This window comes from Nematolebias whitei, chromosome 18, assembly GCF_014905685.2.
Source record: "Nematolebias whitei isolate Nwh7 chromosome 18, NemWhi1, whole genome shotgun sequence".
NCBI classification, from domain to species: domain Eukaryota; kingdom Metazoa; phylum Chordata; class Actinopteri; order Cyprinodontiformes; family Rivulidae; genus Nematolebias; species Nematolebias whitei.
The window spans coordinates 14,188,309-14,205,217 of NC_056515.1; the positions used below are offsets into that span (position 1 = coordinate 14,188,309).

At 44.8% G+C, this 16,909-nt stretch overlaps 1 protein-coding gene across 1 annotated transcript in view; it reads left to right on the forward strand.

Annotated features, from left to right (window-relative positions):
• Window positions 1-16,909, forward strand: part of ddx56 (DEAD (Asp-Glu-Ala-Asp) box helicase 56) — a 62,214-nt gene that overhangs the window by 30,601 nt on the left and 14,704 nt on the right. The window contains exon 5 of the mRNA XM_037691778.1: window positions 874-964. Within this exon, the coding sequence (XP_037547706.1) occupies window positions 874-964 (91 nt within the window). The remainder of the gene's footprint in view (window positions 1-873; window positions 965-16,909) is intronic.

The window sequence follows — 16,909 nt, forward strand, 5'->3', positions numbered from 1 at the left end:
AGAAAGGGATCAGATTTTATTTATTTTTCCATTTTATGAAACAACCAAAAGGTTTAAAGAGTGGGACCAAATAGACAGAAATGCACAAATTACAAAAGAACTAAATATAAGTTTTTATTTCATTACATTTAATGTATGTACATGGTTGGTGCTGTGTAAAAGCACGTGAGTTAACATATTTAGAACAAACAATGTGCTTTTAAAGTACATTGATGTGCTTTAAAGGGGAGTGGTGGCGCAGAGGCTAGAGAAGGTGGGCCTGTGATCAAAACGTAGTCTGTTCGACTCCCCAGACGGACAACATAAAAAAAATATGGTTGGAAATGGTGAAACACCCACACCTGCCTCCAGCCTCATTTGCCCCACTCTGAGCCCTTGAGCAAGGCCCTTAACCCCCACCTTCTGCTCTCAAACAGGTCTCTCTTGAAAATGACCCCTTGTGACTTAATGAGACTTCCTGTATAAATAAATGTTGAATATAAAAAATAATCTTTGAGTCACCATAGTTGGTTCTGCTGAAAGGTTTCTTCCTTTTAAAAGGGAGTTTTTTCCTTTCCACTGTTGCCACTGTGCTTGCTCAGGATGAGAGACTGCAACGAAGCCAAGATTCAACTTGTCTGCTGGATTCCTTAGATAGAGAACTTTACTAATTGGCTTTTATGTGAATGTTCCTGTAAAGTGCCCTGAGACAACTTTGTTGTGATTTGGCGCAATATAAATAAACTGAATTGAATTGAAATTAAATGTAGCTCCTCTCTTTGTCTCATCACCGATGGTAGTTCACAGATGCTTTATCTGATTATTTTAGTGAGTTTAATGTTAAATCAAAAGGCGTTTTTTGTTTACATTTGTGTGCAAATTTGTGTTTGACAGCTATTTGCCAAAGATCTATCAGTCGTTTCTCATGTCGGCGACCTTCAGTGAAGATGTCAAGGCCTTAAAGGAGCTGCTGCTGCACAACCCTGTAAGCTCCTTTTTATGGTTAACGTTTCTCAAAAGTTGTTCTGAAAATTTTAAACCTTTTCATGAAAACTACTCTTTTCAAGGAGCCTTCCCTAACTGGATTTATTTTTCATTGCTGGAGTCAGAGGCTTAATGACATACAGTGGGTAATAATTAGGGATGGGCTGATCCAGTATCGGTATCGGACTCCGATACCAGCATAATTTACGTATCAGATTCTTCTGATCCAAACTGCAGAGATTTCCGATCCATGATGCATGTTGAGCGGCTGACCGAAATCAGACTGCTTGCTTCAGATTGAACAAGAAGAAGACATCACTGAAGTCCTGGAGCTCGAATGTTTACAGAGAAGTTGCTAAACTTCATCATAGTTAATGACCAACCGCTATCAGTTGTAGAAAATGAAGGATTTCTCAGCTTGATACTTGCAGCCAAGATATAGTTTCCCCTCAAGGAAATATTTATCAGTACAACAGTAGACAATCATTAAAAAAAACATGATTTGAAAATTGTACAAATTGTGTGCTAAGATGGTCTCTTTGTCACGCCCCCTCCTCCATTGCCGGCCCTCTTCCTTGTTGACAGTCGCATCAAAGTGGTTGAAAACAACAAAGTCCATGCTCAATAATCCAGATATACAATCCAACTTTTTTCAGTCAGGTCAGGTTTTTTTGTGCTCTTATCACAAACAAAACTGGTTTGTTCCAATTTGGAGTAAGCTTTTGGGGGAAGAATCAGCTTTGTTGTGTGTTTCCTTGATTGATGAAGCCTTCCGGATCAAAGGTGAAACGTTTCAGCACAAAAAAAGAAACTGTCCAGATGACCTGACTGAAAAAATGTTAAACTATAATACCATTAAAACTTCCAGCCTAATGTCAGTTAAGCTAATCCCGTCATTATGACCTCTGTATTTCTGAATCATCCTAACTTTGGACTCACCACCTTCCTAGTAGAAAATAAAAAAGAAGATGCACAAAGCAGGTCACATTTTGGTGACAGGTGGAGTGGATTACAGGGAAATCGTTAGTTACGTACTGTAACCCCAGATTCTATGAGTATAGGCGTAGCCCTTTAAGGCTGTCGCTGATGGATTTTATCCCGATATGCAGAGCATCACACTGAAAAATTTAGTCCACGCCCACCTGCTGTGTGGGCCCCACCCGGTCCGTACAAATTACGTTAAGAGCAGGTAATCGGCTCCCAAATAGCTTTTTCTTCAGCCATTTAGAAGCCAGTGAGGCCCGACGCTTAAAGGGCTACGCCTATGCTCATAGAATCTGGGGTTACAGTACGTAACCAACGTTCTATTTCGTATAGGCTTCGCCCTTTAAGGCTGTCGCTGATGGGTTAAGGGCGAAGCAGATGTGGTCCTCGCCTCACTGGGTCCATTCGAACACCGTATGAAGCAGAAGCTTGCCCAAAAAATGTCTTGTCACTCAGCTCCCCATGTACATAATTACGCATTGCGTAATTATGTGTGCCATGCACAGACACATGCTGTGTAACTATGCGTTTTGAATGCATGAACGCCCTGGAAAAGTTTCAACGGGGAGGGAAAAGTGCTGAAAAGGAGCCATGAACCAACCGGTTTACGGCTGAACAGTATGAACAAATTAATAATAACAGGAGAGCTGATTATTAATCAAATGAACTGATTGGTAACAATAGTCATGAAATGATTAATGACAAGAGAACCAAAATAACAATCACAACTTGTGACTGATAACCACATCTCACACTGTAATGCATGCAGACAGATGTGAGTTAAACGGAGTTCCATGAACCAACAATATTCATTCTGTAAAACACTAAAGACAGAATGTGTCATGGAACGAGCCGTCACATCACGTAGATAAAAGTGAATAAATGAGCAGGGTGTTGACCACGCGGTTGCAGTGTAAATATCCTGCATTGTCATACCATTATGCAAAGCAGTCGAAGATGCAATTAGGGCTGGGTACCTTTCTAAAAAAATCGGTACCGGTGTCGGTACCTTCACTTCGGTGTCAGTTCCTGGACGGTTCTTTTTTCAGTACCAATTTTGTAATTACTATTAATTCTAACAAGAATAAAATTACGTTACACATTACAGTACAAATTGTGAGTTTTATTTTTTAACTTTGGTATTTTTCTATTCCAAGCAGTTTTCTTACATAAAAACAAACAAATAATTTCCAGTTCAAAGACCAATTACAAACCAGTGACACGTCAGTGTCTAATGTTCACTGCTTCACACTGAGGACCTTTTCACTTAACGGTTTTTCTTCAGAAACATCAACATGTCTGTTTTCTGTGGACACAAACAAGATGCTCCTGGCTGATGGTGTCTCCAGCAGTAGAACATGTTCACTCCGAGGCTGTAGATGATGATTGTTGCACACTCTGATACCTGGTTGTCAGTTTGACAAATTGTCCCTCACATCCCACCAGCAGGTCACTGGATTCAATGAGGTAGGGTTGATGCAGACTTCTGCACCTCTGTCTGAATCTTCTCTGTGGTTCTCTGGGGTTTAGGGCTCTGATCATCTCCCTAATTGACATGAGAACACAAAACATCAACAATAACATGGTTGTGTTATTATTACTCAAAAAACATTATCTAGGCTGAGAGATAAAAGTTTAATTGGTCAACAAAATCCTTTAAAGTTTAATTTACCTCCAACATGCAGCTCCACTGTAGAAAAAGCAGCAAATTTTTAACATCAAAGTCTGACTGTCCTGTGGCCCCCACCTCGCTTTTCTTTTGTCCTCACATCTGGGTCAGAACCTCCTGTGAGGAGAACATGAACATAAACAGTGAACATTAGTGAACTGTTTAAGCAGCTGATCCAATGGATGAGCACATTTTTACAAGCTAAGATTTATGTTACTGTCAATCTTTAGTTAGCTTCTGAGTTTAGCTAGCTACGTAGATAAAATAAATTTACACACTAATATGTTAAAGTTAGCGTTACATGGATCATAGTTTATTTCACCGCGATGTACGTGTTAAGCTGCAGTTACGCTAACAAACGTAAACTCACCAGCTGAAACTCAGAGACGTCCTCGGAGTTCTTTGATGAAGAGTCCGGTCATGGAGATAATGAATCAGGACGTTCAGGCTCTACTCACAGGCTGACTTTAATGCTGAGAGGAGGAGGAGGAGGAGAGAGGAGGAGGAGGGGGGAGGCTAATGAACTCTTCTCTCCTCGCAGAAAAACATGGAGCAACTTTCTGCAGCGCGTGTTGTCGAAGCCGTTCAACAACACGCGCTGCACATGTGAACTCGTCTGTGGGCGTCACCAGCACCATAGACATAATTATACATAGATTAGGTACGGCAGCTCTATACAGCTCTGGGTGTAATCTGGGTGTAGTCTGTTTGTCATATGTCTGGTGTTTTGCCTGCCTGCATGCTGAAACCACGTGACACGTTACAGCCAATACCGAAACTTGACACCGAAAGAAGAGTGACGTTTCAATACATACACCGACCGGTGCAGTTCGGTCGGTGCCATAAAAGAACCTCGGTTCGGTACTCAGCCCTAGATGCAATACCCCTGTTCGAGTGTGACCTGAGGTTGACAGGAGGCTCTAAATCTGATGCTCTGTAGGCTTCAGAAATGGCCTCACCAGCCAGTGTGACGAGCGCTGGGTGGATAACGGGCGACCTGCAGATAGGGCTGGGCGATATGAGGAAAATCTAATATCCCAATATTATTTTTGCTACATCACGATATATATATATATCACAATATTAATAAATAATCTTCAGTGTTACTTTAAACTAGTATTTAAAATTGCACTGGTGTACTCTATTCAAACAGACCATTGATGTTTTTTTTAAATTGAATACAAAATCAGAATAAGTTTAAAATGTTTTATTGTAACCATCAGCTGCACACAAATCATCTTCTTCAGTAATGAAATTAGTACCACTGTCTCTTACTGTGGTCAACACTATACCTTTAATAAACAAGATAAACAAGCAAAAACAGTACACCAAGCACAAATCCACAATGAAAAATAAACCAGCTGCCTGAAAAAAAAGGTGCTTGTTAGTGCTTTTTGCATAAAAATTGTAAAATCAAAAAACCTGATGAGTCCAGATTACAAAAATAAAAGTTTAAATAGTGACTATATAATCAACTCACCCAGAACAGCCACAGGTATCAGAGCTTCTCTAAACAATTTACATATGCTGAAAATTTTGAACAACAAAACACAAAAAGTGCTAAACTGGTAAACGGTGCCAAGTTCAGGCAATATCTGCACAATCCCTGTACAAGAACAGTTTTATCACAGGTGTTAGAGCATCTCAAAATAATTTAAATAATAATTACTCTTTGTGTGCTAGATTTTAAACACACACCACACAAAGTGGTAAAAAATGAAATGATGCCAAGTTGAAATAAAAGACGCTTATGTCCAAATGGTGACATTAATACCCTTGAATAGGTCTCATCAATGCAAAAGGTTCATTGTTTTTTTGAGATTCTGTGCCAAAAACACAAGCCTGTCAACAGCTTAAGGTTTGAGGGAGGCCTGGTGACATGTCACCACATTTCCACTAGTACTAAATACCCTTTCTGATGGGGAGCTAGTAGCAGGTACACACAGATACTTTTTTGCCAGCTGTTTCACATTTGGGAATATTTCTTCATGGCCTTTCCACCACAGCAGTGGATCAGATTCACTGTCGGCATTCACAGACTGCAAGTAGGCAGAAAGTTCTGAGTCCATTAATTGTCTAAGTGATGACGCAGTTTTGGAAGAGGATGTTTTGGCCTTTTTAAAGAAACTTCCAAGTGTTTTCTTTTTTGGTGCATCTGGCTATGATACCACTTCCATTTCACTGGGCTTTGAAGCAAGCAAACCTGGAGCACCTTGATCAGACAGCATGACATCTGCCTCCATCTCCTTTATGGCTCTGTTCTTAATTTCCTCCAACTTCTCTGTGGTAATGTACATTGTTTTAAATCTGGGATCAACTAATTATGCCATGTCCAGAAGGGTGTCAGTGGAAGGGTCATCAAATTTCTCATGAAGGTAGTCCAGGATGGAGACTTTGATGGACTGGGTCAGTGGAGTGTCATCTTCATGAACTGCCAAGATGCTTGTATGGAAGAGATGCAGCACAGGTTTGACATATGACACTGTGACATAGTCCTCCCCTGAAAGGGCATCAGTGAAATCCACAAGGGGTTTCAGAGCCTTGTGCACTGACTCAAGGACTTCCAGGTCTTGCCAAGTCAGGACAAGATGTCATGTTTTTTTGTCTGTGGCCAAGACCTGAGAAATAGCTTGCTCCTGTTCCAGCACCCGGTCAATCATTTTGTAACGGGATCCCCATCTAGTTGGCGACTCGCTGATCAGCTGATGTGCAGAGATCTTAAGTTCTTTCTGTGCAGTAGCCAGATCCCTCTTCTTCTTCCAGCTGAATGAAAAACTGCTTACAATCTTTTTACAAACAGCAACAGCACGCTCAATGCGGGGGTCTTTCATGCTTCTCTCTGAAAATAAAGGGGAAAAAAAAACAATTACTATATAATGCTGTAAATAAATAATATCACAAAAAACATAGTTGTGTATATGTATGCTATATCAAATTTCACATCAATTCACATTTTATGCTCAGTAAATTAATTAAGCAGATGCATAACACAATTACAGGAGGAAAAACATGCTACCCAATGTCTTAGAGGTATGAAAACTAAAGAAATGCTTTTAATTTTTTTGTGTAAACAAAAATAAATAAATAAATTCAATTTCATTTATTAAATCAAATTTATTTCAATCAAATTTAAATTTTAACCAAATTTTAATTTATTAAATCAGATATCAATTTGATATCTTCAGATATTCAAAGCTTCAGATCAATTTAATCTGAAGTTTATTTAATGGGGAAATCAAATGAAATCCTACCAACATCTACTGATGCTCAGAGTATATTCTATATAAAAGAAGGTACAGCTATACAGCATACTCACCAATTGCAAGGTGCAGCCGATGGCCAAAACACTGTAGCCTGGTCCACCCATTCAGCCTCGTTGCTTTGATTATGTTACTCCCATTGTCTGTCGTGATGCACACCTGACGACTTTCTGATAAGTTCCATGATGTGAGCGCATCTTGCTGTCCTTGGGCAATTAGCTCTGCTGTCTGCTGTGTGGTCTTCAGGGAAATAACTTGTTTGGAGGCAGAAGCTTTTTAACTCCCACTGGTCGATGTAGTGTAGAGTTAGGCTAAGATACGGCTCACAAGTGCGGCTGGTCCACAGGTCTGTGGTTGTTGAGAAGAAGTTCACGTTTGTTAGCTGCTGGCCTACGTTTTCTCTTACTGAAATGTACAACTCTGGCAGCGCTTTTTCTGTAAAGAACTTGCGACCTGGCAAGTCGTATTTTGCATCAAGAGTCTTAATGAGATTTTTGAATCCAGGCTTTTCCACAACACTGACAGGAGCCATGTCTTTGGCAATATATTTTGTTACTGCGTCAGTGATCTCTCTCCACTTTGTACTTTTTCTGTCATACGGGATGGCTTTGGCAAACGAAGAAGCTAGTGTCATCTGCTTCGCAGCTGTATTAGTTAACGTTTTCTTTGTTGTGTGGGGAGACGTGGACATATGGAGTTTACAACATTCTTCATTTTGCAGTGGATGACTTCTTAGGTGGTGAAATAAATTTGTGGTACTGCTTCCTTTCGTGGCAATGGTTTTACGACACGTTTTGCAAATTACCGCATTTTGTTCGACATCCTCCTTGTAAAATCCAAACCACTGCCAGATTATTGATCCAGTGCTGTTTCTCTTCGGAACTAGTTCATCGGACTCTTCAATTATCGTCTCATTCACCCGCTCACCTGAATCTCCCGCTGTCGCCATATTTTTTCCTCTCTCCAAGTCTATATGCGCATGCTCCGCACAGCGTGTCATGCGGAACATTTTCAGGTTGGGAAGGGGCAGGGAGTAGTGATACATTCGTTGCGTGTCGGATAAACGAAACTCACAGTGAATTAGATGCGGAAAGCTTATTATTTGAATGGCAATTTATACTCTATGGTTGCGATAGAGCCATTTTACCCATCGTAAATTGAAAAACTCGAGATACATCGAGTATATTCGATACATCGCCCAGCCCTACCTGCAGATGCATCTCTATAATGCACAAACAGATGTTGAGTTTGATGCATTGCAGCTGTGCGCGCTAAGTAACACGTCAACGCCCGCACCGGACAGAGAAGATGGAAAAACGCCTCTTCTTCTGATTTGTGGGGGGAAGGGAAAAACCCCTCCAACGATATTGCTCTTGATTTAAAAGAGCTTGTGATGTTTTTAGGCATAAAAGCTGGGTTTGGTCTTAAATCAGCTGAGCTGCCATCAGCCTGAATTCTGAGACATGACGGAGCGACAGAGAGGGCAGATAAATCACTCACTCTCTTAGCGAATGTTAAAGCCAGTAGCAGGGCTGTTTTAAGAGACAAGAATTTAAATGGAACCTGATCCAGAGGCTCAAATGGAGCTTTAATCAGGGCTCGAAGGACCAGCGTTAAATCCCACTGTGGAACAAGTGGGCATGAAACAGGCCTGCGTCTCTGTACCCCTTTTAGAAAACGCTTCATCAGCATATGATTAAAAGCTGTTCTGTCTCCGAACCCTTCAGCAGCTTATCATCAGCTGAGAAGAGGAAGCTAGATAAGCTCATCAAGAAGGCCAGCTCTGTGCTTGGACGCCCCCTTGACCCAGTGCAGGTGGTGGGAGACAGAAGGACTCTAGCTAAAATAACATCATTGCTGGACAACGTCTCCCACCCCATGCATGAAGCTGTTGCTGAACTGGAGAGCTCGTTCAGTGACAGATTACTGCATCCTAAATGCACAAAGGAGCGTTACCGCAGGTCCTTCCTCCCAGCAGCTGTTAGACTCTACAACCATCACTCTTCCCAACAAACTCAATAAGGATTAAATACATGCTGACCTCTGCTTAAACATACACTCTGCCTGTAATACTGTACTGTAAATAGTCTGCCATTCTCAATGTTCCAATACATATTGAAAATATTGACATTGTTTATCTTATTTCTTATATATTGTATTGTTTATTAACATTTTAGGAACTTTTGTGTGAAATCTTTAAATCTTTTTATCTTTTTATCTGTTGCTGCTGATACACTGGAATTTCCCATCCGTGGGACAATAAAGGCTGTTTCTATTCTATTTCTATTCTATTCTATTCGTGGCAGGAAGAGATGGCTGCAGCGTACGTTTTAATCGTGCTGAACGCCAAGTTCCTGTCCATCAGCTGTTGTAGAAAAGACAGCACATTGCCTAGTGGACATGAGGTGGCCTCTACACCTTTCTCTGTACACCAGCGCTGAAAAAAACTGTTCACTTTGATGTGTACAGCGCTATGGTAGATGCAGCACGTGAATCCTGGATTGTGCGCACTACCTCCTGTGGGAGACCCATCCTCTCTAAGCGGATCCGCTCAGCGGCCAGACCCACAGGTGCTGGCCTATTTCTGGGTAACTTCTGATCGCTCCTCCTGCCTGGAGGAGAGCATCCTCCCTCCACGGCAGTTTCCACGGGCGCCCCGACAGCAGGCGTTGCAGGACTGGGAACCATGGTGCGTTCACGTGCTCGGTGGTCACCAGGAGAGCTGTCAATCCCTCTTCCTGAACTCGGTTCAAGAACCGTAAAATCAGAGGAGGTGGAGGAAATGCGTACAGAAGCGTTTTGGGCCATGGGCTGTGGGCAAACGCATCCACCCCCAGCGGTGGTTTGTCTCGTGGGCTCAGAGAAAACCATAGTTGACACTGAGCGTTTTCTCGTGTCGCAAATAGGTCCACGGCTGCTTTGCCAAATTTCTGCCACGTCTGAGCCATCAGTTCTGGATGGAGAGTCCAGTCCCCGTGACGTGGACCGCCCCTGGACATCACATCTTTGTTCAGAACACCGGATATGTAAACTGCTCTGATGGAGAGCAGATTTTGGTGTGCCCAACACAGTAGTTTTCGCGCAATGTTTAACATCTAGGCTGAGCGCACACACCCCTGCCGGTTTATGTAGGCATCAGGAATCAAAACGTGTTTATTCTGCAGCACAGGAGCAAAGTGTTAAATCACGTTCAGCACCGTGCGACACTCCAAAACATTTTTGTGGGCTGATGTTTGATGGGGCCACAGCGCCCCTACAGCTTGAGATAGGCACGCCCCCCCCCCCCCCCAGTCTGTGAAGACTGACACGTGTGATGTGGGTCTGCTGACGGGGACTCCCTCCGACAGATCCAGGGTGTTTCTCTAGTGTCGGAGGTTTGCTCTCAAGGAGGGAGGAACAGTGATCATCCGTCTCTTTTGTCTTACTGGATCCACACGCAGACGCGCAAACCACCTCTGGAGGCGTCTCGTGTAGTAAACCCAGCGGAACCACTGTGCGAGCTGATGACATCGTTCCTAACAGCTTCTTGACGGAAACAGCCGTTATCACTCTGCCAGGTCTTACATGGCGGAGCTGGTCTTTTAGAGTGTCGATTCTCGTTTTGTGATAAACGAGCCCTCATGGTGGTCAAGTTTAGCTCCATTCCCAGATAACAACAATTGTCTGGGCTGGGAAAATCGAGCTTTTCTTCCAATTTATGGCAAAGCCCAGATTTAACAGGTGTGATGTCAGCGCCTGGGCCTGTCTCGCTGCCTCCTGTCTGGAGCGTGACAGCAGCAACAGATCGTCCAGGTAAAACATAACTCTTATCCCTGCTCTGTGTAACGGTTGCAAGGTCGTCTCCACACACTTTGAGAACGTACGAGGCGTCAGGGAATACCTGAACGGCAGCCTGTTGTACTGATACTTCATCCCTTGAAAGGAGAAACACAGTAATTTTCTGTGTTTTGGGATGATCGGTATGTGTAAATAGGCATCTTTCAGGTCGATGGAACACAAACCAATCGTTTCTCTGGATTTTGTCCAACAGCTGTCTGGTTGTCAACATGTGAAACGGTCTGTCCATGATCGCCTTGTTGAAAACTGACAGGTCCAAAATCTGTCTCGTTCCTCCGGTCCGTTGGGGAACCAGGAAGTAACGTGAGTAAAACCCTGTGTTTTCCTCTCCGTTGGGAACCCTGGAGATCACTTCTTTTACCAGAAGTTCTTGGACTTCTGCATTTAGAAATTAGATTTGGTCTGGTGATGACAGGACCGTCTGTAAAATTCCTCCGAACGGAGGGGATTGGGTTGCAAATTGCAATGTGTAACCCTTGTCTTAACCTGGTCATCCATCTGTTTGGCGAGCATGTTTTTTAGCTACTCCGCGTAACGTTCGTGGAGTGGACGCGCGTTTAAGTGATATGTCATGTTTTGTACGGATGTCATCCAGTCCACCGCCTCGATCGCCGTCATGTGTCGTGGGAATGTTTTCCGCGTGACCCAAGGCGAGGCTTCCTCGAAAGGGCTCTGAACGCAGCTGTGTGCTGCGTTCGGACCGCAGGCCAACCTTCATGTCTAGGTGGGCCGGTGTGTGTTGAGGCGAAGCGTGTGACAGCTGACGCCTTGATGCCGCGCGTTTGACGTCACTGCGGTGAAACACGTGTTGCTCCTGCCGCGAGCGGTGTCCTGCGCTGGGTTCGCTTTGAGATCTCGCATCTATGCTGCCATGAGCGGGCGAGCGCTGAGAAGCGGTGAGCGCGACTTCATTTACGCCATGCCGTTTGAGTGAAGGCTGCGAGCCCTGCGGGAGCACACGTTTTCTCTGGTGGAACGTGCGCCGCTCTCGCTGGAGGCGAGACTTGTCACTGGGTTCGCTCAGCTGTCTCACGCTTATGCTGCCATGAGCGGCCAAGCGCTGAGACGCGGTGGGTGAAATCTGCCTGCGCCGCGGCGGCATGCGTTTGCTTCGGTGAGGCGTATGTCGCTCTTGCTGAGAACGAGGTCCTTCACCGGACCCGACCTGCGGTCCCACATTTATGCCGATGTGAGCCTGTGAACGCCGGGGAGCTGTGTGTGCACCATCATCAACGCAACGCCGTTTGGGTGAAGGCTGTTTGCGTCGCGCGATTGCGCGTTTGACACCGCTTGGGTGATGATCGTGCAGCTCGGGTTGACTACGAGTTATTTCGCTTACCACTGTTGTGTTCTGTGAGCGTCTCGTCATGTCTGGAGCAACGGTGAGTTTGAAAAAAACCTTTATTTAAGGACACCAGCTCGTTTTTGTGGAGGATGTGTGCGCAGCCGCTGTGAGTTCATACGAGCTTACAGACTGGCTAAAAACAGACATTTTGATCATTGAATAATGTTTTATTTCAACATTGTGTCATCTTTCCACACACCCTCCGAAGACCGTCATTTTGAATCCTTTTCCCCCATGAGCTCTGGGATTTGTTGGCCCAGGGCGCCATCTGCTGGGGATCTCTGGGAAAACGTTGGACACTCTGTTGTCGGAATAAAGATAGCGGGTCTCTGACGGGCGGGTTTGCGGTGACGTTCAGCGAGACGGCCGTGGAACGTCTTGCCACCGGCTCATTTCGTGTGGAAGATGTGAGAGGGAGACGCTGTCAGGTCATCCAAGCTGACAGACTGGCTAAAAATAGACACTTTCATCATTAAATGTTTTAATCCAAACTCGTGTCACCTTCACACACATCCTCTGCAAAAACCGTCATTTGCTCTGCCATTTGTTGTCCTAGAGCGCCATCTGTTGGCGGTCTCAGGGAAACGCTGAAAACTCTGTCCTCCGGCTGCGATGCGGGCCGGCAGACAGCAAAAGAGGCACACTGATTGAGGATGACGTCAGCTGCCCTGTAGAGGGAGCGTACATCTTTTTCCGCCTCTGAACATGTACGCCAACAGCGTAACGTGTTGTTCGCTGTGGCCGTCTGGAACGCATGCTGGTGAGCTCGGTCGGAGAGCGGTGTCACCGTCTGGGTTACGCTAACCAGAGGTGCGAGATGCTGGTCCACCTGGACATCTTGCTCATAGAAAAGTATCCATCAGGCTCGGCTCCTGGGGGCATTGAGGGAATTTCCGCTCGGTGAAACCCCTCTGCTCTGGTGATGGGCGCCGACTGTGGAAGCCAGCCCTCCAATCTACCAGGAAAACGGCTGTGGCCTCGTCCCGTAGGACGTCCTGTTGGGAAACCGAGGCCAGATGGGATCAGGACGGCGAGCTGGGATGGAGCCCAGAAAAAAACCTTCCCGCCACATCATCCGAACTGGCGGGAAAGGCATGGGACGTAAAAAAGGGTCCCTTCATGTCAGCAGCCTCCTGGGTTATGCCGGGCAACCCCAGAGGGCGCCGTCGGCCGGGAGCGATGTGATCGCCGATGCGAAACAATGAGGATGAGGTGAGCATTCGCTCAGCCCCCCTGAGTGAATGAGCAGCGGGGCTGCAGCTGACGCCGCCTGTCCCGGAGGAACCATCTGATTTGCTTCGAGGGTCGGCGATAAGAGGATAATTACAAGATGGCGTTGTCCAGCGTGTAGTGACCTGTCACTGAGAAATACTCTTCGGCGCTTACCTTGAAACAAGACTGCTCGTCAGCTTTTCCTCGGGGAGGAGAGCTCACCGGGACGACCGGAGGTCGATGGGACAGGCCAAGCATTCTTAACAAAGGTTGGTCATCTACACAACTTTCCTTCTTCGTTCTTCTGACAGTGCTATTAGCTCGCTGAAGAAAAATGGGAGCCGATTATCCGCTCTTAACGTAATTTATATGGACCAGGTGGGGCCCACACAGCAGGTGGGCGTGGACTAAATTTTTCAGTGTGATGCTCCGCATATTGGGATAAACCCATCAGCAACAGCCTTAAAGGGCAAAGCCTATACGAAATAGAACAATAATTTACACCCTAGAAAGGGAAACCTTTTTACTGTTGGAAAAAATATATATAATTTCAGTTTCAAATTAATCAGAAGGAGGATTTACAATAAGTAATTGTGGCTCAACACATTAAAAACCAGATTTCACCATTACTTAATTAGATGTTAACACATAAAATTGTACAGCATAAAAAGCAGATATTTACATATATAAATGGGGAATTAAGTTTATTGTAGATAAATAGTACTGCTATGAATAACAAAACTAAACGAGAATACCCTTTAAACTTATTGCAAAAGAATTGATAGTGGGTTATGAATCAGTGAACACTAAATTATATTATTGAAAAAAAATACTGGATCAGAAAGAATTTAGAAGGATGTGAGTTAGATAAACTGCAAAGAGTTTGGTGTGGTTTAATTATGTTGAGACTAAATTGAGTTATATAATAAAATAAAATAAAATCACTGGTGGATTCAGAAGACTTATGTGGACAAGGGGAAAAAAGGAGCTCAGTGTCCTTTGCCCGGACGTGGGTTACCGGGGCCCCAGCCTAGAGCCAGGCCTGGGGGAAGGACTCGTTGGTGAGCGCCTGGTGACCGGGTCTCTACCCATGGGGCCCTGTCAGGTTCAGCCCGAATGAGCAAACATGGGTTTGCTTTCCTGTGGGCCCACCACCTGCAGAAGGAACCATATGAGTCGGGTGCATGATGCCATGGGCAGTGGCTGTAGGCGGGGACCTTGGCACTCTTACCCTGGCTTACCAAAGCTGCTTCTTGGGACATGGAACATAACCCATATGGTGGGGAAGGAGCCTTAGCTTGTGTTTGAGGTTGAGAGGTACCGACTAGATACAGTTGGGCTCACCTCGATGCACAGCATGGGCTCTAGAACCGATCGCCTTGAGAGGGGCTGGACTTTATTCCACTCTGGAGTTGCCCATGGTGAAAGTTGCCGAGCTGGTGTGGGTCTACTCTTAGCCTATTACTTGGTGCCTATGTGTTGGAGTTTTCCCTGGTAGATGAGAGGGTGGCTTCCCTGCGCCTTCGGATGGGGGAACAGGCTCTGACTGTTGTTTGTGCCTACGCGCCAATGGCAGTTCAAAGTATCCGGCCTTTTGGAGACCTTGGTGGGGGATGCTGGAATGTGCGCCAGCTGGGAACTAGGAATGTTCGATATGGCATAAAATTCATATCACGATATGTATTGTGAAGGATGGCGATAACGATATATATCGCAATATGTTTTTGGTATAAAACTTGCAATAGGAATTTAAAAAAGCATAGGGTGTCCTTTTGCCATCATATATTTTGAATTAAGAAAATTCCACTACTAGGTCCAGAGAGTTTTTGAATAATAAACAAATCAAGTATTGGCTTCTTTCTTGTAGTGCAAAAGATATCAAATGTAGTTTTAGCCATATGTTTTAAACAAAAGAATGTTGTTAACTCTTTAACAGTTTCCAGTCTTCTCATTTAAGAAATGAACAGCAACTGAGCAGCATTTTACACTGAAACACTTCACCCTCCAACCCGTGGGCACCTCCTTCTGCTTTAAGGAGAGCTGACACAAAATGAGTCTGTGGCTTTGACCAGAAGGTCTCGCAGTAAAATCGCACAACACTGCGTTCTTTTCACAGATCAGAGAGCAGATTTCTCTATTGATGACCAATGCTTACTTTAACTTTGGACAAAAAAAAAAAAAATTTCAACGGAACACAGCGTTTTGCACTTGCGTCCGAATACGGCAACAATACGGCAAGCCAGGCGTAGTTAGCTTGTAGCTTTGCTACTTAGCCCTCGAAGATAAGACTTTAACGTCACTTGCGCACAGTTTTTAACAAAAAAAAAAGTAACAATTAAATCTGACAACTCTGATTTACATCAGGACACAGCATTACTGTGGTTAGCCGGTAGAAGTCCGATCTCTATCGTAGGCTAAATTTCTATTGTTTCTACCGTGTACCGTATATATCGCGCATTCCTACTGGGGACTCCTTTATTCTGCTGGGGGACTTCAATGCCCACATGGGTAATGACAGTGTGACCTGGAGGGGCGTGACTGGGAGGAACAGCCTCTCTGATCTGAACCTGAGCGGTGTTCTGTTGTTGGACTTCTGTGCTAGTCATAGTTTGTCCATCACAAACACCATGTTTGAACATAAGGGTGTCAATAAGTGCACTTGGCACTAGGACGCCCTAGGTCGTAGATCGATGACTGACTTTGTAGTTGTGTCATCTGATTTGCATTTGTTTGTTTTGGACACTCGGGTGAAGAGAGGAGCTGAGCTGTCAACTGATCACCACCTGGTAGTGAGTTGGATCAGATGGTGGGGGAAGATGCCAGACAGACTTGGTAGACCCCAACGTGTAGTGAGGGTTTGCTGGGAACACCTGGCAGAAGAATCCGTCAAAAAGATCTTCATCTCACACCTCAGAGAGAGCTTTAACCGCATCCCAGCTGAGGTGGGGGGCATTGAGTCCGAGTGGACCATGTTCCGTGACTCAGCTGTTGAAGTGGCTGCCTTGAGCTGTGGCTGCAAGGTTGTCGGTGCTTCTCGCGGTGGCCATCCTCGAACTCAGTGGTGGACACCCCTGGTTAGGGATGCTGTCAAGTTGAAGGAGGAGTCCTATCGGGCCTTGTTGGCTGGTGAGACTCTGGAGGTAGCTGGGGAGTACTAGAGGGCCAAGCGGTCCGCAGCCTTGGCTGTTGCTGAAGCAAAAGCTTAGATGTGGGAGGAGTTTGATGAGGCCTTGGATAAAGACTCTGTCGGCTCCGAGGAGATTCTGGCAAACCGTCAGACAGCTGAGGAGGGAAAACAGCTCTTTACTAACACTGTGTTCAGTGAAGGTGGGGTGCTGTTGACCTCAACCATTGATGTTGTTGAGAGGTGGAAGGAACACTTCTCAGACCTTCTCAATCCCACTGGCATGTCTTCCATGGAGGAAGGTGAGTTGGGGTGACTTCGGGGTGTTCTGTCCATAACTGTAGCTGAGGTCGCAGAGGTAGTTTAAAAAGCTAAGTGGTGACTGGGTGTGGATGAGATTCACCCTGATTTCAATTCAATTCAGTTTATTTGTATAGCACCATATCACAACAAGGTTGTCTCAGGGCACTTTACAGGAACATACACATAAATAGAAAAGCCAATTGGTAAAGTTC